Source organism: Sinocyclocheilus grahami, unplaced genomic scaffold (assembly GCF_001515645.1).
Source record: "Sinocyclocheilus grahami isolate Dianchi unplaced genomic scaffold, SAMN03320097.WGS_v1.1 scaffold802.1, whole genome shotgun sequence".
NCBI classification, from domain to species: domain Eukaryota; kingdom Metazoa; phylum Chordata; class Actinopteri; order Cypriniformes; family Cyprinidae; genus Sinocyclocheilus; species Sinocyclocheilus grahami.
The window spans coordinates 210,483-235,400 of NW_015505981.1; the positions used below are offsets into that span (position 1 = coordinate 210,483).

At 35.1% G+C, this 24,918-nt stretch overlaps 2 protein-coding genes across 3 annotated transcripts; one reads left to right on the forward strand and one right to left on the reverse strand.

Annotated features, from left to right (window-relative positions):
* The first annotated feature begins 6,662 nt into the window (after positions 1–6,662).
* gdpd3b (glycerophosphodiester phosphodiesterase domain containing 3b) lies at positions 6,663–13,948 on the forward strand. Its single transcript, XM_016246558.1, has 10 exons — positions 6,663–6,946; positions 8,809–8,851; positions 8,936–9,071; positions 9,155–9,200; positions 9,291–9,409; positions 11,450–11,539; positions 11,639–11,772; positions 13,369–13,428; positions 13,509–13,560; positions 13,650–13,948. The coding sequence occupies exons 1-10, from the start codon at positions 6,802–6,804 to the stop codon at positions 13,830–13,832; spliced, it is 1,008 nt and encodes a 335-aa protein (XP_016102044.1). The 5' UTR covers positions 6,663–6,801; the 3' UTR covers positions 13,833–13,948.
* A 1,329-nt stretch (positions 13,949–15,277) lies between these two features.
* On the reverse strand, positions 15,278–20,325 carry nif3l1 (NIF3 NGG1 interacting factor 3-like 1 (S. cerevisiae)). 2 transcript variants are annotated; one of them, XM_016246559.1, is made up of 7 exons: positions 20,214–20,325; positions 18,801–19,394; positions 18,574–18,730; positions 18,372–18,495; positions 16,376–16,514; positions 15,700–15,783; positions 15,278–15,570 (listed from the first exon to the last, which is right to left on the reverse strand). In XM_016246559.1, the coding sequence occupies exons 1-7, from the start codon at positions 20,308–20,310 to the stop codon at positions 15,386–15,388; spliced, it is 1,380 nt and encodes a 459-aa protein (XP_016102045.1). In that variant the 5' UTR covers positions 20,311–20,325; the 3' UTR covers positions 15,278–15,385. The 2 variants fall into 2 exon arrangements, with proteins under 2 accessions (XP_016102045.1, XP_016102046.1); XM_016246560.1 differs by having other exon boundaries at positions 20,201–20,325.
* Positions 20,326–24,918: the final 4,593 nt, after the last annotated feature.

Consider the following 24,918-nt stretch of genomic DNA (forward strand, 5'->3'; position numbering starts at 1 on the left):
ACAGACATTAAAAAAACTAATCATAATGGCAAAAAATGGCTAAAACGCTAAAAGTAAAATGAAAAATAAATACGAATACAAAATATAAAAATATACTAAAATAATACTACTTTGGGGAACCAAAATGGTCATTAACTGGTCAATGACAACTAACTTAGTCATTAAATCACTGCATACACTCCCATGCTAACTTCATTCATGCTTCTTTCTTATGATTTTTCCATCGATTGCAGTGAAAGTCTCTCTTACCTCTATAATAGCAGTCGCTCAGTCTCTGAGGTCCCAGGGCTAAACTAGGGTACATTTCCACACCCAGCATGTTTCTGGTAGACGTGCTTTTGTCCTTGCTTCACTTTTGGGTTTATCAGTATCAACTCAACACCTCGCTCATTGAGCTTTCATAATGGAGAAACACTGTTTCAAAGTCTTCTGCTGTCTTCTTTCCTGCTTCTGATGACTGTTCCTTTCTGTATCTTCTCTTCTAATGTCTCTGCATTTGTCTCCTTGTGCATTATATAGGTGAGTGCACCTTCACACGTTTACCAAATGGTGAGGTCTTCACACGTCTTCCCTCTTCTTCTGTTTCTTCAGGGTCCATCTTTTGGGCCCAGCACTCCTGCTCTTAACACACAGGCTAAATAAACACTATCTCACATTGCTTAGCACATCAAACCTAAAACATCAATGTATGTCTGCTTCGTCACTGACTGTGTTACTTTCAAATGGCTAAAGCTTTAAGAAAAAGTCAAAGCTAGTAGTTTTAGACACTGATTTGGATTAGCTAGTTCCTGTTTTGACAGGTATATGTGATTCTCTCTACATTTTATTGATCTGCATCACATTGTACCCACAGAAAGAAAAATTATATATATATATATGTGTGTGTGTGTGTGTGTGTGTGTATATATGTGTGTGTGTGTGTGTGTGTGTATATATATATATATATATATATACGTATATGCGTCCCTTCGAATTTGGAGATTTTATCCAAAACTACAACATAAATAATTTATGTTTAATGTGATAATATAATAATGAATGATTAAAAAGTCAATTTAAAAAAAAAAAATATATATATATATATATAGGAGCTAAAGACTCCTATTGTCCTAAAAAGACAATACAGTTAAAAACAACTTATATTACATTTATATTATATATACTTATATTACTTATATTAAACAACAAATATTAGATATTTATATTAATTCATGATACACATATTACATAAATTATAAATAAATAAATTAGTTTTAAATTAATTCAGTTTGATAAAATTAGTTAATGCTTTAGCTATCATGCTAGCAATGTACAACATTTTTAGAGCATTTATTAACCTGGGTTAATGTTAATTTATAAATAATTTAATGTTCATTTGAATTCATATTTGTACATAATACACTAACAACTAATGTAAATTAAAAAATGTTCAAATGTATATGTTGAAATGAACCTATATCAATAAATTATTTAAAACTATTATTTGTATTCATGTTAGGCACTAATATTAGCAAATTGAGCCATGCTTTATTATATTATATTATATTATATTTATACAGTATTCCAATGACCCTATAGGACAAGTGGTTTGGAAAATCCATTGATATTTATTTATTGGTTGGTTATGTTTTAAGAGAGCATGTGTTTGACATGCTCACAGAAGGATTCTCATGGGTCAAACTGCTGACTGGGCTGGTGTCGGGTTGGTTTTCCTCCCACAATGAGAAGAAAGAGGAAGGTCAAACTGAAAATGCTTTGTGAATGAATGGCAGTTATATGATGTAATGGCACAACTGTATATGGACTGTCTGTACCACTACCGCTATCCATCTATGGTTTTAGAGTTGACCGGATGAGGAATACTAGATTTATTGTTAGGTATAATACTAAAAGGATTTGATGTCTAGTTTAATTTTGGCCTTTGCCCTCTGCTCAGATCTTCATTCTCAGTTGGTGGTGAGGGTGGAAGGCGTTTGACGGACAGTTTGGTCACTGCTGCAGTTTGGTCTCTTAGGTAAACACTGACGTTCAGACACCATCCAAATGTCTTTTGACAGATCAACATATGCTTTAGATGATGTTTGTTGGGCAGTGTTTAAAGGACATTTATTATAAAGCCCTGCATATTTTTGTAGGCCAACCCATACGTTCACATCCCCCGTTTCCTTCAACAAAACCCCAAAAGGATTTTCCAATGGCTTTTGGATTATTGCAGAAAATAAGATCTGTGACCAACACAAGTTTATGATTCTCACATGTTTTACACAACTTTGGAGCCTAAATACACTCACCAGAAATTAAAAGCTAAATGTGGGCTATAAACGAACTATATGGTCGCATGATTTCACATCAACACCATTAAGCGTCTGACAACTCTCAGTCTTTGTTTTAAAAGCTTTCCCTGAAAGTTTGAGTTAGAATTGTTAACAAGAGTGTGATTATGAACACAATGAGGCTGTGAAAGCAACTAGTGATTATGGATTTACCTGTTCAGCTTGATCACGTTTAATGCCCATTTATCCACTTGTTTTTAGACATGTAATATCTTTATGCCGTAGAATAAAACATGAAAATATCTTGAGCTTGTGTTCAACACAGACCTTATTTCAGGCATTTAACAAAAAAAAACATCGACTTCAGGACGATGGGACCAGAAGTGCCCATATGCTAACTTGATTCCAGGTTATGGCCTAAAAATACATCATCCCTGCAACAATCTGTTAATACCTACTGTCAGTCCTAAACGCTGGTTTTGGAGCTCTGAGGGGTCAGCAGACTGCAGCTCTTAACATTGTTGTTGTAGTTGTTGTTTGCGATGTGGATTCACAGGCGGGTGATAAAGCGGGGCTGTGAGAGAGAGGGGAAGTGGAGGTGTCGCTCTCAGAGGGGGGTGGATGTCATTACTGACTACAGCGTGTGTCCGTTTCAGAGTTTATAGGGACTGTAAGGCCTAATGGCAGCTAATGTGTTTATGAGAGCCCAGGTGTGTGTCTTTAAGCAACAGTAGCACGACAGACTCTATTCATGCTACATTAGCGGCAATGAGGGCGTTTAGTGTGAGGAATTAGGAATTGTGCCTTATTTAAATCTGCTAACTTAAAAAGTTGCAAGGCCTGGTAATTCCTACAATAGATTTCAGGAGTTTAACCAACAGGTCAGTTTGACATTTGTGACCCTGGAGCACAAAAGCAGTGTTAAGTCGCTGGGGTATATTTGTAGCAATAGCCAACAATACATTGTATGGGTCAAAATTATAGATTTTTCTTTTATGCCAAAAATCATTAGGATATTAAGTAAAGATCATGTTCCATGAAGATATTTTGTACATTTCATACCATAAATATATCAAAACTTTTATATATCAAAAATGTTTGATTAGTAATATGCATTGCTAAGAACTTCATTTGGACAACTTTAAAGGCGATTTTCTCAGTATTTAGATTTTTTTGCACTCTCAGATTCCAGATTTTCAAATAGTTGTATCTCGGCCAAATATCGTCCTTTCGTAACAAACCATACATCAATGCAAAGCTTATTTATTCAGCGTTCAGATGATCTAATCAAATTGACCCTTATGGTTTTGTGGTCCAGGGTCACATTTGTGTCTTTACTTAATTTTTCAATTTGACCTAATTCATAATCACACTCTCAGGAAAAAAAGGTACAAAAGCTGTCACTGGGGCGGTACCTTTTCAAAAAGCACACCTTTGTACCTAAAGAGTCCATATTGGTACCTTAAAGGTACATATTAGTACCTAAAAGGTACAAAAGTGTACCTTTTGAAAAGGTACCACCCCAGTTTTTTTCCGAGAGTGCACTTTTAAAAATAAAGGTTTGAAAGAAGAATTTATCAGTCATACAACAGAAGAACCATTTTTGGTTCTGGAACTTTTTTGTTTGTTTGATTGTTTGTTTGTTTTTTTTTCATTTTAATGGACAATGGCTCCACAGATCTTTTTTTCCCTTAGTGTTAAGAACATTTTAATAATTTTAATAATCTAAAGAACACTTTGTGGATTGATTTCATGCATGTTAAAGGTTCTTCATGGAACCATCGATGCCAAGAAAGAACCTGTATTTTTCAGAGCATAAACACATACTTTCATTCACATCAATATTAAAAGACAAAAACATTGGTTTCACTTCACACTCTCAAACTCTTTTCATTGTGTTCATTTGTTAAAATGCAAACACTATTGATGAAAAGACAGGCCAGATGTATATTTATTATCTAAATGAAAATGTTTTGAGAAACGAAATACAAATTCTAGTCTTTGATTTTCATAAAATGATATTTACTCTGATACTAACACTGGAAGTGAGATTATGGTTAGTATATTTTTGGATTCTTTGACTTACTGTACATGGTTGAATTATGTTATATTTATAATCAGTCACTGGTGGAAATTATGTTGAAAAACAAATATACTGTTTAACATTTATACATTTTACCAATAAATAAATATTTTTTAAAAATGCTACTTTAAAAAACATTTAATTGGTTAACTAAGTTACCTTACCAATATGGTGAAAAACTGTAAATTAACATCACATTATATCAAATGTAATTTTACTGTAAAATAATCTAAAATGTATGATATTTTCAAATAAAAGCTGTACTGAAAACATTTTTGACTCAGAAATTGCTAGTACATTTCACAAACAATTACAAAGAAACGGCAAGTAACAGTGAATTAAATGTGAAATTTTGAAGTTGAAAAACTGAAATAGTATTTTCTTGTCAAATATACTCCAATTATCGTTATTGTATTTACAACTTTTTTTCAGTGTATGAACTACCATATTTATAATTTAAAGTACATTTCTCAAACTCTGAGCATGGCACATCATATATGACTATATGTAAATAGTTTTTATTTATTTATTATTATTTAAAATTTTAATTAGGCCCAGGTTTTTATCATAAATTTAACAGGATATTGAACAGTAGTTTATAATGTCTGGCTAGTTTGATCCACTAATGTTTTTTATGTTAACGCAAAAACAGGGTTAAACAAGATATTGTACACTGTAAAAAAAATCCGTAAAATTTACAGTAGAAAGCTGGCAGCTGTGGTTGCCGGAATTTTACCGTAAAAAATACGGTAGCAACATTTTAGGTTTTAACTTAAATTTACAGTTAAATACCGTAATTTCATTAACTGATATAATGTTAATATACCAACCTATTGAAGTACTGAAACCTGTTTTGTACCTGTTTTGTAATACACTGATAACCACCAAATGCAGGAGGTGATGAGAAAGTCACATGATGAACCAAAGCCCATCACAAGCAGCTTTTAAATAATAACATATATAGAAGGTGCACAGCGTCATTCACACAAACACTAAACACCATCACGGTAACACACATGAAACTGAAATAATGCAATAAACATTCATTTAACAACATTAGGTGTAACACACAACCCTAATGTACAAAACTGATAAGAAGAAACATAGTTATTTAAACAAAAAAAAATCAAATTTGAAATGTAACGCAGGGAATTCTGGGAATGTCAATTTACGGTTATTCACTGTAAATTATACGTTCTTTTTCACTTCCAAAAATGGTATACTACCGTAAAATTACATGTGATGTCCAATACAGTTTTTCACCGTATATAGTAGGGGAATTTACCGTTAACCATTTAACAGGTTTTTACTGTAGCATTTTTACAGTCTTTTACCATTAAATTCACGGTAATTTTTTACAGTGTAGCTTTCGTGATTTCACATAAACTGATCAATCATATGTAGTAGGAAGTACTTGAGCTTTCTTGTGTTCTCAGTACAGTGGTGTTGTCATGTGATTAGATGATCTTCTGTATGATTGCTTGTGCACATGATTCTGCTTGGACATTTCATAACAGGTTTTACTTGATTTTGCCCAAAGGTTCAACTTGCACATCTGCAACAAAATTCCAACAAATCACTTAACTAAAAGTTACTCAAATATGCTCAGTTCATATTCAGGTCAAAATGTGTTGTGCTGAATATTTGGCAAAGGTGTAGTCTTAAACTTTAACTCTGTTTACCTAGTTCCACCTTCCAAATGACACATGGGCTGGATTCAGATGCAAGCAATTACGATTAATTCAGCGAATTCACAAAAGTGTGCAAAAAAAAAAAACATATGACATTACATCATGACATTGGCAATACATGGGGAATTTTCAAGCCATCATGACATGAAAAAAATAGGATATTTTTCAGAATTGATCTCATGAAGTTCTTAGAAAGTGCTTGTCATCAGCCCCAGTTATTACTCAAGCAGAAGTGTGGATTTGATCGAGTCAGAAGGTTAGATTCATGTGAAGCTTGTGAAACAATCTGACCACAAACCACAACAGTCCAGATAAGGGATAAAACACCAGTCTTTTCGCTCACATCTCAAAACCTAATGATTATTTTTTTTGTAAGGTTTCCAATATTCTAGTTTCCCCGTCTCAACGGAAGTATATGAATAAGATATAAGATTTGATTTCTTTGTTCACAGTTAAACCCCATTTCTTTCTTTTTCTGGATATCAGTATTGCACCTAACCACACACCCAACTCTCCCGCATGATCACGTGTAGACAGAATAAACGCCATAAATCCTGCATGAGATAAGACATATAAAGCAAAGCATGACCGAACTGTTTCAAAATAGGTGGAAGAAAAACTCAGACTTTGAAGAGCTGCTTATTCTATAGGTAGAGCGCTGATATTTGCTTTCTAGAAACTGTAACTTAATTATATCCGGTTCTGAGAGTCAAAGTGCAGTTAGTGAGGGATTGACTAGTTAAGAGTTTTCAGCATGGACGTATTGAGTGGGATTCTGCTCCTCTGCTTGGCTGTTGGACTTTATGTCGTTTGTTCGCTGTACTTGCTACGCAATCCATGGATTCTTCATAAGAAGAAACGGCTGGAATTCTACTGCAGACACATTTCACACAGAGGAGGCAAGTGGACTATTTTGAATTTAAGTGTCATTACTTTGAGCTAAAGAACTTTTTTTATTAACTTGTGAACATAACTAATAATACTTAACTCTTTTAATACTTAAAAATAATAATAAAGTACTTAAAAATGTGTTAAAATTGATTAAGTTATAGTGATTGTAATCTGACCTTAATTGGATTTTTTTTTAAACAAAGGTAAAACAGTAAACCTTTAACATTAGCCTACTACTTCTAACATATTATTTAAAAAAAAATTTGATTTTTAAAATTGCATTTAACATTTATTTTTTTAAACATTTGTTTTTCACAAAATGTGAATATTATAAACAGTATTTTAAATATTTTTTAAATGTACAATTTTTGTTTGTTTTCTTTTATGGATTCTTCATAAGAAGAAACGGCTGGAATTCTACTGCAGACACATTTCACACAGAGGAGGCAAGTGGACTATTTTGAATTTAAGTGTCATTACTTTGAGCTAAAGAACTTTTTTTATTAACTTGTGAACATAACTAATAATACTTAACTCTTTTAATACTTAAAAATAATAATAAAGTACTTAAAAATGTGTTAAAATTGATTAAGTTATAGTGATTGTAATCTGACCTTAATTGGATTTTTTTTTAAACAAAGGTAAAACAGTAAACCTTTAACATTAGCCTACTACTTCTAACATATTATTTAAAAAAAAAATTGATTTTTAAAATTGCATTTAACATTTATTTTTTTAAACATTTGTTTTTCACAAAATGTGAATATTATAAACAGTATTTTAAATATTTTTAAAATGTACAATTTTTGTTTGTTTTCTTTTATTTTTGAATTTTTTGTCTTTTTTTTTTTGTGTGCTTTCTTGAAGTTTAAACAGTATGATGTTAGCAACACCAAGATCATGGGTTCGATTCTCAGCAAAATTCACATTTGTGAACTGATAAATACATATATACAGTAGTCAACATCTGAAGTGGATCAAAAAAGTTCATCAAAGTTGTCCTAAGACAAGAACGGGTATTGTTTTGGTTTTAGGACAACTTTGATGAAAGGTTTTGATCCACTTCAAATGTTGACTAGTATATGTATATTTGTGACCCTGGACCACAAACCCAGTCTTAAGTGTCAATTTTTCAAAATTGAGATTTATACATCATCTGAAAGCTTATGTATAAACAGGACAATATTTGGCTGAGATACAGCTATTTGAACATCTGGAATCTGAGCGTGCAAAAAAATCTAAATATTGAGAAAATCGCCTTTAAAGTTGTCCAAATGAAGTTCTTAGCAATGCATATTACTAATCAAAAATTAAGTTTTAATATATTTACAGTAGGAAATTTACTAAATATCTTCATGGAACATGATCTTTACTTAATATCCTAATGATTTTTGGCATAAAAGAAAAATCAATCATTTTGACCCATACAATGTATTTTTGGCTATTGCTACAAATATACCCCAGTGACTTAAGACTGCTTTTGTGCTCCAGGGTTACACACACATATATATATATATATATGTCTTCAAAGCAGCATACATTTTTTGAATAAAAGAGTCTTCCGAATGCACTAATGTAAATGCCATCATGGGAAGTTAAAAAACTGACATGACATAATTTTTTTTCTATTATTTTGGGTCTTAAGCTGCCATTAACCATGAAACCTGCAGGTCAAATTGACCAGCTAACATCATAATCATTATACAAATTTCATCCGCACATTTTGTAACACCTTTGCATGCCATATACATAAAAAATTGTATTTACAACAACACAAAAATCTGTTTAGGTCAAATTACCTCAAAACATAATATAAGAGTTCATTTAGTATCAGTACAACAATTAGTGTATTATTTATTTTTACCTATAGGTTCTGGAGAGAAGATAGAAAACACAATGGAAGCTTTTACACAGTGAGTTTCTCTTGTGCTATATCTGCTTCTATTCCTTCCTCCTCCTCTCTATTCTAACTATGTATTCATCTCATCGTGTGATAGTGCTGTGGCTGTGGGCACTGAGATGTTGGAGATGGACTGCCACCTCACATCGGATGGCTATGTGGTCATTTCACATGATTACAACCTAATGAGACAAACCGGATATGACAAAACAGTGTCGTCTCTTAGGTTCCAGGTAGTTATTTTAACCATTAAACTTTCTCTTTTCATAGTCCTATGATTTGTGATGATCTTTGAATCCTATTTTGTATGTTTCAGGATTTGCCTCTCTATGAAGAGCGACTCGAGGTCACATTTTATGTTGGTAAGTACTTGGATACAGGTCCAGTTGTACACTATTAAGCACTTTAGTGAAGCTCTAATTATTAAAATATGTAATGTTATCATGTGTTAGGACACTACAGTACAGGAAAGGACAGAAAGTTTGTGCTGCTGGAAGATCTCTTTAAGAAATTTCCCAGCATGCCAATGATACTTGAGATCAAAGAAAACAATGACTTGCTCATCAAAAAGGTAAGATCTTTTTTTTTTGTACACTATTAAGCACTTTAGTGAAGCTCTAATTATTAAAATATGTAATGTTATCATGTGTTAGGACACTACAGTACAGGAAAGGACAGAAAGTTTGTGCTGCTGGAAGATCTCTTTAAGAAATTTCCCAGCATGCCAATGATACTTGAGATCAAAGAAAACAATGACTTGCTCATCAAAAAGGTAAGATCTTTTTTTTTTTTTTTTTGCAATATTCCTTCTACCTGCTGTCATTAAATTCATATTGCTGATAAAGTGTGTTTCTGAATCACAATGCTGAGTTATGGTTAGGATTTTAAAAAATAATAATTTCTATGCTTTCACTATTTTTTAAATCCCGCCCGTTCAAGCTTGCCCTTGTGAAAAGAAAGACACTTTAGCAGACTTTCAAAAAGAGTACTTATAACAGAAATTATATACTTAAAAAATGTACTTAAGTGCTTTTAAGTTTTCGGACACTTAACTGCATGTTTTTTGCAATTAAAGGAAATTGCGTTATAGTTTAAATGTATATTAAATGCAGTTAGTTGAATTTAATAATGCTTTTTTGACCCAATTATGTAGGACATAAGTACTGTACATATTTAGCCTATATATAATTTTATAATTAGGCTATTTCTATTGTCTTTGTCAATAGACGAGCATTTATGGAGGATTTTAAAAAATAATAATTTCTATGCTTTCACTATTTTTTAAATCCCGCCCGTTCAAGCATGCCCTTGTGAAAAAGAAAGACACTTTAGCAGACTTTCAAAAAGAGTACTTATAACAGAAATTATATACTTAAAAAATGTACTTAAGTGCTTTTAAGTGTTCGGACACTTAACTGCATGTTTTTTGCAATTAAATGAAACTGCGTTATAGTTTAAATGTATATTAAATGCAGTTAGTTGAATGTAATAATGCTTTTTTGACCCAATTAAGTAGGACATAAGTACTGTACGTCTTTAGCCTATATATAATTTTATAATTAGGCTATTTCTATTGTCTTTGTCAATAGACGAGCATTTATGGTAAGCTAAAATACACTTTACTGTAATTTCTATTGATGCAATAGCCCAGTGGTTCCCAACCCAGGTCCTGGAGGCACCCCAACACTGCATATTTTGCATGTCTCCTTTCTCTGACACACCCATTTTAGGTCTTGAATTCTCTACTAATGAGCTTATGACCTGAATCAGGTGTGTTTTATTAAGGAGACATGCAAAACGTGCAGTGTCGGGGTGCCTCCAGGACCAGGGTTGGGAACCATTGAAATTGCCTATTGAATAATAACACATCACAGTTAAAATTATAATCAAGATTGATTGAAGATGTTACACAGCACATGGAAGACAAACTAAACTAAGCCAAAGTTTTTAAAATGTACTTTAAAGCAAAACGTTTAATTTGATATTATTACAAAGTGCACTTTTTAAAAATGTTGCCTAGTGGATTTAGATGAAAGTGTACTCTCTTTAAGTGCATGTTTAATCATTAATATTACACTATCTCCCAGTACAGCCTTTTAAATATAATAAATAAACAGAGCAAAAAGTGTTGTCAGATTCAAAAAGACTTTTATAAGCCGGTTCTTTTAATGAATCGTTCTGGAATGAGTAGCTGTTTGAATCAGTCTGACGAATCATTCATTGATTCGCAGTTAATAAATCAACAGATAGCACAGGTACGTCTGCAAGATGTCTTTTAATGATCGCTTCATCTGGAAAGCATCTGCTGTGTACAAACATCTTTCAGATGTCAGTTTTACATGCATTCTAAATCATAAACATCTTGAAGAAGACATTTTCTTAAGGTCTATTTGACATCTAATAGGAAATGTCCTATAGACGGATGATCAAAAATACATCTTGCAGACGTCTCCGTGATGAACGTGTGCTAGCAGATATCTGAGTCACTTCCTTACCTGCAAGTTGTCATTTCTTTCAGTGATGTTATTTAGTTAGTTCTTCTCCTACTTGTCTAAATCAAACATGGACCTAATGAAATGAATAACTTGGTATCACTTTTTTGTTGCTGTAGGTCTCTAATCTTGTGAAGCAATATCACAGAGAAAGCTTTACAGTTTGGGCTTCTGAAGAGTCTGACGTTATGGCTAAATGTAATGAGCAGGTACAGTACTGTCCCTATACGTGGTCCGTAATCATTGATGCCGTAATAAAAATTTCCAAGCCTTTTAAAAGAAATTTGCTTTTTTTCCTCTGTGTGTAGAACCCGTCCATGCCCTATATGTTCACTATGAAGCGTGGAATACTGCTTTTATTGCTCTTCTATACTGGGCTGCTTCCCTTTGTTCCTCTGGGTGAAAGTCTGCTGCTCTTCTACCTGCCCAGCATTATCAACAGGTCAGTCAATAACCTGCCTGTACAGTTAAAAGTGAGAAGGATTGAAATTCAATAACCATACAAGCTTTTTAAAACATCCTGAGAGTTATTGGTTGGTTTGCAGTGAAATCTTCAGGCATGTTTTGCAGTAGTACAAGGTTACATTTGTTATCATTAGTTAACTACATCAGTTCACATGAATGCTTCTAAAGCTTTTATTCATCTTTATTTGTTCATTTCAGCATTTCCAAATTTGTATTAAGTTGATAATATTTAATGACCCTGAGCTAACATGAACTAAAAACGAAGACATTCGTCGTTCACAAAGATTTGTTTGTTGTTAGTAAATGTCAGTTGAAGGGTTAGTTCACCCAAAAATGAAAAATAGGCTGTGTTTTACTCACCCCTGAGGCATCCTAGGTGTATATGACTTTCTTCTTTCAGACGAATCCAGTTGGAGTTATATTAAAAATTGTCCTGGCTATTCCAAGCTCTATCATTGCAGTCAGCGGGTGTTGCAGTGCTTCAGTCCAAAAGAAGTGAAATAAAAAGTGCCCATCCATTTAAAAAAAAAAGTGTCTCACATGGCTCCGGGGGCTCCTGTAGCGAATCGATGCATTTTTGTAATAAAAATAACCATATTTAAAACTTAATAATCACTTTAATCTAGCTTGCGCTCACTGTTGTACACGGAAGCAGCTCCGGGCGGATGTCGTATGAGGTCGGCGTTGCGCATGCGCCGCTCAGAAGTGACGAACGCGGAAGCGCAGCGGAGAGATCAAAACAAAACAGCGCTCACTAATTAAAAGTACAAAACAAGGATTTGTAAAGAAGTATGTCGGAGGATTTCAATATAAGCCAAGAGGAGACTGGTTTTCCTCTGCTAAAGTAAGGAAACTGTGCTTCCTTTGCTCCTGTTAACAAACGTTGGTTTTCACGAGATTCACCGGCGCATGCGCATCGCCGACCTCCCGGAGCTGCTTCCGTGTACAACTGTTGGCACAAGCTACATTAAAGTGATTATTACGTTTTGAATATGGATATTTTTCTTACAAAAATGCATTGATTCGCTACAGGAGGCCTTTGTTCACCCCCCGGAGCAGTGTGAGACACTTTTTTTTAATAGTTGGGCACTTTTTATTTAACTTATTTTGGACTGAAGCACTGCAACACCCACTGAGTGCCATTAAACAGCTTGAAATAGCCAGGACAATTTTTTATATAACTCTGACTGGATTTGTCTGAAAGAAGAAAGTCATATACACCTAGGATGCCTCGGGGGTGAGTGAAACAGCCTAATTTTCATTTTTGGGTGAACTAACCCTTGAAGGCAGTGGTTCCCAAACCTGTCCTGGAGGACCCCCTGCCCTGCACATTTTGTATGTCTCCTTAATCAGACACACCCAGTTTAGTTCTTGCAGTCTCTACTAACAAGCCGATGAGTGGAATCAGGTGTGTTAGATAAGGGAGACATACAAAAGGTGCAGGGCAGGGGGGCCTCCTGGACAGGTTTGGGAACCACTGCTTTAAGGCATTAACTAATGAGACCTTATTAACTGTATTTACTTGCATTGTATTTAACTAATACTAATCCAAGTGTTATGTCTGCTCTCTCAGGACTTATATTCCAGAAGAAGCCATTCTGAAGAAAAGATTTGTGGTGTATCTACTTCAGAAGTGAGTAACATTCGTCTTAGAGCTGTCAATTCATTTTTCAGTTTTGTAATGTGTGACTGACTGTGTTTATTGATGCTTAGGTTGACAATGCGAAAATCATTGTTTGAACACTTGATCAAGAGGGGCTTGCAGGTGAATGTGACTTTCCACAATTGTATAAAAGTAAAAACGGTTCCAATCCAAAGCAAAACCATTCATTTCATCTCATTTTGCCATCTCAGGTGCAGCTGTTCGTGTGCAATGAGGAGAGCGATATGGAAGCTGCGTTTGCAGTCGGAGCTACAGGCGTTATGTCTGACTATCCCACCCTCCTGACAAACTACATCAAAAAACACCCTCCACCTCCACCTCCACCTATTAGTTATTTCAAAGGGAACAGTAAACATTGCATTGCCAATAGATAAGGTTACACTTTAATTTGATAGTCCACTTTAGACTTTCTACTATAAGTAAATTGCATTCTACTATAGGTAACTACATGTCAACTAACTCTCACTGAAGTATTAGTAGACTGTTACATTTTGGGGGGCCATCAAAATAAAGTGTTAGCAGATATTAAGCAGACAGTCTACTAATACTCTTAAGGACTTGATATGTAGTTAGCAGTGTTGGGGGTAACACATTACAAGTAATGCAAGTTACATAACCGGATTACTTTTTCAAGTAATGCATTACTTTTAAATTTACAACAAGATATCGGAGTTACTTTTTCAAATAACGCAAGTTACATTGTTTTCCCATTTATTCACTGACACATCTCCTGTCCCTGTGTTGAGAGAAACTGGCAGTGAGATGCAGAGGAAGAGGACTTCATGCCTGAGGCTTATTAATTTCACTTTTGATATGAAAGAGCCTTTAAAGTTGCCAAAATTTACTTTTTTGTTATTTAAAAACTAAAAAGCAAGCCCAACCCAGGTGACAAAAAGTAATGCAAAAGTAACGTAAATGCATTACTTTACATAAAAAGTAACCGAGTAATAGAATTAGTTACTTTTTCACGGAGTAATGCATTACTTTTAAAAAGAAACTTTCCCCCAACACTGGTAGTTATAGTTATAGTAAGTAGAATGTCTAAAGTGGACTATCGAAAATAGAATGTTACCATAGTTAATTAAAACTATGTACTAACATTTAAATTAATCATGTGATAAATGCACTTAGTGTACATACGTTGTATTATTTTACATTGTACTTATATGTATTTTTTAATAAAAACACCTGCATGTAATTACATCTGTAATTAATTTCTATAATTACACCATTGACCCTACCTACCCATTAAACCTACCCATACCACTCCCCTAGCCTTAACTTTACCTGTCTCCCACCTCAACAGCAGCTAAAGTGTTTTGCAAAATTGCATGAATGCAATAAGTACCTAACAATTTATCTTTCTGACTTAACTACATAGTACTTAAAGATACCCAATATAAAGTAGGACCAAATAAATACACCTTAAAATAACAACTGTGAATGGAATTTTATGCAAAAAAATTTTTTTATAAAGTTTATTTTGTTTGTTTATAGGACAGTGTTACTTTTACAACAGGGATAGTTTACCAAAAAAATTTAGTTCTGTCATAATTTACTCACCCTTAAGTTGTTCCAAACCTGTATGAATTTCTTTCTTATGCTGAATGCAAAAGAAGATATTCTGAAGAACGTAGGTAACCAAACAGTTGCTGGTCCCTATTAACTTCAAAAGTTTGGAAAGAAATACAATGCAAGTCAATGGAGAAACTGTTTGGTCACCAACATTCTTCAAAATATCTTTTGTGCTCAGCAGAAGAAAGAAATTCATACAAATTTGGTACAACTTGAGGGTGAGTAAATGATGGCAGAATTGTCATTTTTTGGTGAACTATCCCTTTCAAGGTCAGACGATGAAAATTCTTTATGATATATTCATATATTCAGTCGACTCTTGACTGAATACTAAATGTGCGACCGGATGAAATCAGACCACCTGTAGTGGATCCTGATCTCTTTGGGAGATCGCCACGGTAACCGTGTCGCCCAGTCGTGCATTCAGTCTCTGTTTGAATACGGCCAGGAAGCCTCTCTCACTGTTGCTGTGGTCACTGAGAATCACACTCGTGCCTTTACAAACCGCATCTAGAACCTCATGATGAGACATCTCACCTGAAAATCAAAAGAAAAAAAAGCTTGGGATAATTCGACATTTTTTTGTACTCTTAAATGTGTTATTTTTAGACTTTAATAAATTGGTGAAGGTCAGTTTTGTTTAGTTTTTTGGCGTTTGTGATGTACCAGTGATGTAAAGGTCTGCTTTTACGCCTTGTATGACAGAAGCTCCAGACCCTGCACATACTGCAACCGTCTTCACCAGAGAGTCTAGAACATCATAGAAATGCAGTTAGTGACGTCATTTCCAGGTGACAATAATCACACATGCATCACGTCTGTGTTTCAGCTGTTCGGATTGTTTGACTGTTTTTCTGTGAATGTGTGAGACTTCAGATGAGTTAGCTGCTGTAGGTAAATAACTAGAGCAATAACAGTCTAGTAAACGATGAAAAACTATTTGTTCTACAAACCAGTTAGTTTATGATTATGATAATACATTAAAATAATAACAAATACCAGCTTATAATATCAAATAACATACCTTTTGAAAAAATAATTTTTCAAAGTTTTAAATAAAGCAGATTATTAGACCATGTTTATCAAGAAAACACTATTTTCAGTCTTTATACCTCAATTTCACATTTATTCAATGTGTTGCTTGACATTTCTTTGTAATTACTTATGAAATTTACAAGAATTTTCTGAGTGAAAAGTAAATCCTACACCATTTTTATTTTATTTTTTTTTAAGTGTAATGGCCTATCTTATGCGGCTCACACAGGAAGCCTTGCATTCAGTTCAAAAATGTCTGCGTCCGCTCTTAAGGTAAAAATAAGGTGGATACTCTCTCATACCCCACCTAACGTCTGCTGGTCCCCCAGAGCCAGTCTCAAATGGGGCAAACCCAAGTGAGTCTTCATTTTCTGCACTGCTGTAGAAACAGACACTGGCTCATCCAGAACACTGAGTCGCCCCTGACCACAACCCAACAAAGGAGGCTAGAATACAGAAACAAATAAAGAAAACAGGCAGAACAAATGTGAGGCAGGTAAAACTAAAATGCATAAATATATTTCTATTATCAACTTCAAAAGAAAGTTAGCTAATAGAATTATTTACTTGCAAAAAAATGTTTCACTGTTTAGAATACATCAAATGTAATGAAACACTTTGTTATAGTATTTGTGTCATGTGGTCTGGAGCTCCGCCTCTTAATTATGCAGCTCCGCCTTTAACTGCTATGATTATCAGTAGACAAGATTCACCTGTTGCTCATCTCCACTACCCTACAGTTTAATGCAATTATAAATGTAGTACATAATATTATCTTATTTTTTGGCAGTTTTTAGAGCAAATGCAAGCATTTTGTGTTCACAGTTATGTTTGTGCCATTTGTGATGTACAAACAAAGGTTTGTGGTTGGTAAGTTGTTTTGAATGTTTGTTTTTTTAATACGTCCGTCATGCTCACGAAGGCTGCATTTATTTGAGCAAAAATACAGTTAAAGACAGTAATATTATGAAATATTATTACAATTTAAAATAGCCGTTTATGTGAATATATTGTAAAATGTCATTTATTTCTGTGTTTAAAGCTTAAAGGCAGAGAAAGTGATTTCTGGTAGCCAATGTTGACATTTGAAATCACCAAAACAAACACGCCCCTACCCCAAAAGGGTCTTGCCCCTATTTTGATAGCTCCGCCCCACACATACGTACGCAACCCAGGCAACGATTAGTTCTGTGAAACAAAGCAAAACCAATGTTACACCGTGTCTACGGACGTGAGCGGCGCGGCGCAACAAATCCCCGACAGAAAACTGCTGCCGGGTTCTATTAATGACGTGCTGACACACATTTCAAATGTTTTTCAACGGTCGTTTGGTCGCGTCCAGTGTAGGCAGACTTTAGCTGTTGTAGACACGGTGTTACTCACCTATCGAGAAGAAACAAAGCAACCTCGGCCTCCGCTCCTTGAGTTCTCTCCAGCGCTGGAAAGCTGATCCGATATTTACACGGGTCCTACTTCTTGCCTTATCGTTCCGCAGACGTTTTCCTCTTTTGTTTTTTATCCGCCATCTCTATCTCTCTGTCGCTTGGCTCGGCTAATGTTTGTCCCATGCACTGAAAGCTCTCTCCTCCACATCACGAGTAGACACGCCCCTTATTGCTGATTGGCTACAAGTTTGTTTTGCTATTCGGCCCAAATCAGTTTTCTAAAGTGTTTTTGAAAAATCACATACCCTACCTTTAACTGTCTGCATCATTACTCCAGTCTTCAGTGTCACGTGATCCTTCAAAAATCATTCTAATATGCTGATTTGCTGCTCGAGACACATTTGATTATTATCAGTGTCGATAAAAACAGTTGTGCTGCTTGATATTTGTGGAAACCATGATAAATATTTTTTAGGCTTTTTTAATGAACAGAACATTCAAAAACAGCTTTTATTTGAAATAGAAATATTTTGTAACACGATAAATTACTTTACTGTCACTTTTGATCAATTTGAAGCATCCTTGCTGAATAAAAATATAAATTTCTCTCAAGTTTGTCAAAATCATCTCAGTATCTTCTACCTGATATTCAACGTGGTCAAATGAAGTTCAGTGCTCTTTACACGAAGTTGCAACTTGATTGCACTTAAAAATGTAAAGCAAAAGAACAATTTATTTGAAATAGAAATCTTTTGTAACATTATAAATATCTTTACTGTCACTTTTGATCAATTTAATGCATGCTTGCTGAATGCGCCCTACTGAAGTAATAATTTACTTAGAGGTCAAAGATGACCAGTATGACAGATACCAAAATAATAACAATCTGTAGAGATGAAAGTGTTGATGTCGACTCACCTGTTGGACTTGTGTGATGTTCAGGGATCTGCCGGCATGTGGATTTGAAACCAGAATCTGCACCGCAGCAGTCAGTGCTAAACTGTTAAAGATGAGATTCACCTGCTGCCCTCCACTTTCATTTCTGAAGATCAATATGGAGCACTGTTTGAATGGATACCAATGTATTAATGTACATGACTATATGCAAAGGTATGCTTACCTTAATGCGGAGCACTGAAAGTTTTCACTGCCTTCTATGTGTCTTAGCTGCTCCAAAAGACTGTTTAGTTCTTCATCGTTCACGCAGAAGAACTCAAGCCTGTGTTTCTGCGGGCCGCTAGAGTGGGCTTGACTTAATACCGACACTTTCCCGCTTCCTGCAGATAGAGGAACAAGTAAAAATATCTGACTCTTTTGACCAAGACTAAAGAAAAAACGTGTTCTTACCCATTCCTCCAACTAGCCAATCATTAACGCCACCTTCAACACTGTCCCATGAAGTGTGTGGGGAGAAAATGGCAATACCACCCTCTATTGCTCTGACAGCCAACCGCTGCTTCCAGTCCTTCTGAAGCAAGCGCTTGAAAGGGCGAAAGAGTGGCGGGTGGTATGAGACAATGAGGTCGCAATTCATCGCTACAGCTTCGTCCATGACGGCCGTGGTCAGGTCATTGGTTAGCAGGATTGTTTTGATTGGACGGGGTTTGCTGGGCTCCACCAACAGGCCGACGTTATCCCACGATTCAGCCAATGAGAGTGGAGCGAGCTGCTCGAGAACCTCCAGCACTCCCTTTAAATCCATGAGTGCAGTAGGATGGGTGAAATCAGAAAGGTTACGACTAACTCTAGCAGACCTGAGTACAGGAAAACGGGACGTTGATAGAAGGGGGTGATGGGAAAACAAACAATGTGAAGTAGAAAGCTGTGCAATAGGGTGAAACGTGCTGGTTTTGAAGGAGATGCCACAGCTGAGGTTTAAGCCTAAATGGAACAGTCTTCCAGAAAATTCTCTACATGTCGCGAACATGAGGGAGGGAAAATCTGTAAAAGAAAGAGAGAAATCTAACTTAGAAACGTGTTTCTAACATCAGACATACAATGTGCCACGTGCAGGACTTTTAGGAGAACACTAGCATACCTACGTTATCAAAACTAAAAGAGACTTAGACTTGAAGTCACAAAACTTTGTTGTCATGGGGTATTAAGACGAAACCATGCCCAAGCCTAAAAAGTAGAATATTTACTCAGACGTTACATATATAATTACCTAATTTTAAAAAAAGTACTAATTAGCATAGTAATCTATTTTCATAATAATACAAAATTAGTAAATTATAAATGTATTTTATTTATTATTTCCATTAAAAAAATATTATGGAAATAATCGATTATATTATTATTAAAATAAAAAAAAGTATAATATATATAACTTCACTCAGATGTTGCATGTATAAATAAAATACATGTGCGATAATGAGATGCATTTGTTTCTTGAATGTCTCCTAAACATGATGATATATGAACTAAAAAATAATGACCTTAATTAAATAAAAGTAGTAATGTTTTCAGGGAGTATTTTAGTCAAAACCACCTAAAAATGAAATATTTACCCACAGACGTTGCTTATAGAAATAAAATGCAAAAGCATATTTCATTATCTCATATGCTCCTTGATTTATGAACTAATAGCTGTCACGTTAGTTGTAGTCTGCACTGCCATCATCAGGTAACAGCACCGTCAGATTAACTGCGCTGCACTAAACTCTATAAAGCACAAGTCCGAGGGATCGTCAAGCGCTCTGCATATCAATATTACTCTAAGCAAATTAAACAACTTGTTGTATTGCATTAAAAACTCACTGGAAATGCAACTTCCTCGAGCGAACGGAAGCGGCAGCTGACACTCAACACTAGAGCATGAGAACGTAATATTGCGTAACACGTCATTTCCGTTCATCTTCTTCCGTTTTTTGGCGCGCTGCATCCAGTGTGCATACTGCCACCTACTTTTGCTGTTATGCAGTCATGGTTTATTTGTAATCAATTTCTTCCTTGTTTTTGCATTTTTCGATTCTTACACACGAATACACATATCTATACAAATACTCTAATCTATAAAAATATAATTATTCGATGCTCCATCCCATTCCTTCTCCCCAGGATCCACCTGGCGCTGCGTGATTCCGTTCATCTGCATTTAATTCTTGTTCTTGTAGTTCTTAAAGGGGTCATATGATGCGATTTCAATTTTTTCTTTCTCTTTGGAGTGTTACAAGCTCTTGGTGCATAACGAAGATCTGTAAAGTTGCAAAGACTAAAGTCTCAAATCCAAAGAGATATTCTTTATAAAAGTTAAGAGTCAGCCACACCTACCTAAAACGTCTCACTCAAACACGCCCCCACATGTCTACATCACTATGTGGGCAGATTTGCATAACACCGCCCAAATGTTCACGCAAAGAAAGAAGGCGTAACTTTTATTCTCGCTGTAGTATTGTTGCTGCAGCCATGTCGTGAAGACGCTGTGTGCTTCGTTGTGAAAGCGAAACTACTTTGTTTGGTCTTCCAAAAGAGGACGATATCCGCTTCGTCATGCCTAGAGCTGATCCGTGCTGGTCGCTGAGGAAATACTTCAACTTAGTGCTGCTCAGCTCACACTTGCCCGCCGCCGGCTGTTCTGATTTACAGTCTGTAAGTACGTTTTCATTTAAAGGATTTGCCACTGATGATTCAAACGCGAATTTTGAGCAGTGTAGAGTAACGTTAGTGCTTGTTTGTCATTTCTGATCACAAATGCAGACATGGTTTTGTTTACGCAGCGCGATGCAACGCAAGGCAAGGCAAGGCAAGTTTATTTGTATAGCACATTTCATACACAATGGTAATTCAAAGTGCTTTACATAAAATAAAATAAAAACAATAATCACAACAATAAAACAAGGAATTTAAAAACTTTGAAAATTATTATTATTTTTTTTAATTGATTTAAGAGGTTTAAAATGAATTTAAGAAGACGATTATACATATAATATAACGCAACACATAAAAAGACAGTATAAGTCATTATAATCCGTTATTATGTCCCCACTGGATGCAACAAATGCCTAATTTATAATAGGTTTTCATGTTTTTTGTCTTGTCGCTCCGGGAGACGGCATCAACAGTATGGTGAGGGGCGTAACATTTCCGTCACACGCTTGAGGTATTCGGCCAATCACAACGCACAGGATAGCTGGCCAATCACAGCACACCTCGCTTTTCAGAACGATGAGCTTTGTAAAAATCGATGCGTTTCAAAAAGGCGGGGCATAGAGGAGAAACAATAATGTACATTATGTGGAAAATAATGTGTTTTTTAACCTTAAACCACATAAACACATTTCATTACACCAAGTACACAAAATAATGTTTTTTTTAGCAGCATCATATGACCCCTTTAATGTATGCCAAGTCACAGAAAAAAAGAGAAAACTTAAACGAGAAAAGCCTCAAAGATAAACTAGCAATTATAGAAGGCTGAAGATTAATAGTAAATGTTATAGTATCAATGTCATACTACATTAGTTTTTTATATTGTTCAAAAATGTAGCATAGTAATGGCAATTAAAGGTGGGGTAAGCGATTTCTGGTAGCCAATGTTGACATTTGAAATCACGAAATCGCCATCTCTATCTTTCTGTCGCTCGGCTCGGCTAATGTCCGTCCCGTGCACTGAACGTGCGCTCCTCCACATCATGAGTAGATACGCCCCTTACTGCTGATTGGCTACAAGTTTGTTTTGCTATTCGGCCCGAATCGATTTTCAAAAGTGGTTTTGAAAAATCGCTTACCCCACCTTTAAACAACATAGTTATGAAAAAGTTGATTGGAGTGGAGTCAGAGGTCATGACCCTGATCAACCAATAATGCTGCTGTCTGACCTGCTGTGCAGAAGGCACAGTATCATGAATGAATGAGAGTGAGCGAGAGAGATTTATGGGGATAAAACATCCTGTCATGAATGTTTTAGAGATAAAACTGAAATGATGGGCCAGAGGCAATAATCATGATATCATTTTATTCGGGCCTCCCTGACAAGTATATCAAGCAGTCTATTCAAAACTCAGGTCGTGCCTTCTGTTTCAGCTCCACCTTTGTGGAATAAACTTCCTTTGGCGATTAGAAATTCCCCAACCCTAGACTGTTTTAAGAAGTCTTTAAAGATGACTCTTTTTAAAGATGCTTATTGTCTCTGAATGCATTATTTCTGTTTTATTTTATCTATGGTTTTTACATTTTTGTATTTGTGAATTACCATACATTGTGTAGCCCTTTGGGTTTGAGAATAGTGCAAAATAAATCAAATGTATCATCATCCTCTATCCTGTATCTATTAAATGCTCTACACTCTAAAAAATGCTGGATTGTTTCAACCCAACATTGGGTCAAATATGGACTAACCCAACCGTTGGGTTAAATTTTTACATTAAATTTTTAACCCAAAAGTTGGGTTAGTCCATATTTGACCCAAAGTTGGGTTGAAACAACCCAGCATTTTTTAGAGTGTATTTTTCGGGTTAAAGATCCATCATCTCTGCGTCCAGCTGGTTCACGCTCTGATTATACTTGATCTCATGTTCTTCGTCAGCTTCTTCATATGGAGCTATTCTTGCTCTTTTCCAACCGCAGAATGCTTCTTAAATGTTTCTTTGTTCCTACAGGGAGAGAGTCTCACAAATATAGTGCAGCTTTAAGATTACAAGGCATGTTGGATTCCAGATTAGACACAAAAGCAGTCCGTGTTATATAAGATTTTAATCAAGCACTTTTGGGGCATGGATCTTGGCCTTGGCACCAGACAGCGTGACTAGAGCGGAGGGCAGTTGTGCAGGACAGATGTGCTGTGTAATTCTGTGTGCGAGGGAAAAGGGGTGTTAGTTTACTTTGGGTAATTTGTGACCTAAGCCCTCCAATCCCAGCTGTCAAGCAAATACAACAACCGCTGTTCTCATGCAAAGGAGGATTTTGGATATGTTTGTTTGGTCAAATCGAGCTATTCTGCAAACCACATACACTGAGTGGGACGTCTACCCAGATGCTCAAACAATAAGTGTGTGTGACTTTTTTTGGTGTAACGAACTAAATGCCTCAAACAGTCCCAGCAGGATTTCACAATTTTATTTATTTATTTGCTATTAATTAATTATACATAATTGCATGCAAGTAACCCTAAGCCAAACCCAAATCCTAACCATATAATAAGTACATGTAGTTAGTTAATATTACTCAGTACTTATATGTATAATTACACTGAAACAAGGACACCTTAAAATAAAGTGTAACCGTTATTTTTTATAATTAGGATAGTACACTTACCATATTATATATGACATTAGATGATTGTCATGACTGAACAAAATGCAGAAAGCTTGTTTAATTTTGTGTTTTATCAAACTTTTTCTTTTGTTGTTTGCTTAACATTAATGACACAGCCAGCAGCAGGTATATTAGGCTGCTCTCACTTTAAGACAGAATGCATAGATCCAATATATTGATACACATCAGATTTTCTCCCAACTGTTTACGTTCATTTAAGACATAACAGTCGTGAATATGTAATTACTTGCGAAGATGGGCAATTTTGCATAACTTTGTGTCTACTTGAACATTCACGCGCATTTCTGTGTGAACGCTTCAGCTGTGTGTCAGTCAGTGTGTGTGGACCGCAATTTTGAGAATTATTTTCGCTTAATAACTATTTTTAACATCAAGTATGTCCTGTGCTGTATTTTCTCATTTATGCATGTTTCTTTATCATACTAACATTAAGTAATATTGCGATTTTTGCAGTTTATTTAGCAGATATTTTGTTGATTTTGCATTGTGTTCCATGTTTGCTGAATCGCAAAAAACTGGAGGAACTATCTGAACTATTTTGTCATATTGTAGTCTCCTTCATGAAGAGCCATTTCCGTTAAAAATATAAAATACAATTTTAAAATGTGAAAATTTTGAGTTTATATCTCACAATTCAGACTTTTTCTGAGATATTATCTTCGGAATTAAATTCGGAATTGTGAGATATAAGCTTGCAATTGCGAGAGAAAAAAGTCGCAATGACCTTTAATTTTTTTACTTTGTTGTGGAAACAAAAAAACACTATTGTGAGACATAAACTCAGAATTCTGAGGTAAAAAAAACTCTGAATTGTGAGATACAAACAGATTTTTTTTCTCACACTTCTGAGTTTACATCTTGCAATAACATTCGCTAATCACACGGCGTTCTCTCTTCTGTTGTCATTCAGGGTTTTGTGATATTTATTTCAATTTTCCTCGAGGTCTCTCTTGAAGTTGTTAGTCATTCCTGTCACCTTGTATTAGAATGAGTGGCAGTGATTAGTGACTCGGTCAGGCAGATTAATCACAATGATTTTTAAATATTTTGAAATTATATATGGCAGATTACTAGCAGTGCCAGTTCTTTGTATCCGTTCTAAAATCTATCAGTTTTTACAAAGGACAATAAGCGTTTTATATTGCAGAGTTGTTGTTGTTGTTATTATTATTATTATTATTATTATTAT

Coding starts and splice junctions, on each gene's coding strand:
- gdpd3b (XM_016246558.1), top strand. CDS start 6,802: ATGGACGTATTGAGTGGGATTCTGCTCCTCTGCTTGGCTGTTGGACTT. Junction 6,947..8,808: donor ACACATTTCACACAGAGGAG/GCAAGTGGACTA, acceptor TTTTACCTATAG/GTTCTGGAGAGAAGATAGAA. Junction 11,540..11,638: donor TGGCTAAATGTAATGAGCAG/GTACAGTACTGT, acceptor CTCTGTGTGTAG/AACCCGTCCATGCCCTATAT.
- nif3l1 (XM_016246559.1), bottom strand. CDS start 20,310: ATGAACGGAAATGACGTGTTACGCAATATTACGTTCTCATGCTCTAGT. Junction 16,515..18,371: donor ACATCACACAAGTCCAACAG/GTGAGTCGACAT, acceptor TCTGTATTCTAG/CCTCCTTTGTTGGGTTGTGG. Junction 15,571..15,699: donor AGCAGACCTTTACATCACTG/GTACATCACAAA, acceptor TTTGATTTTCAG/GTGAGATGTCTCATCATGAG.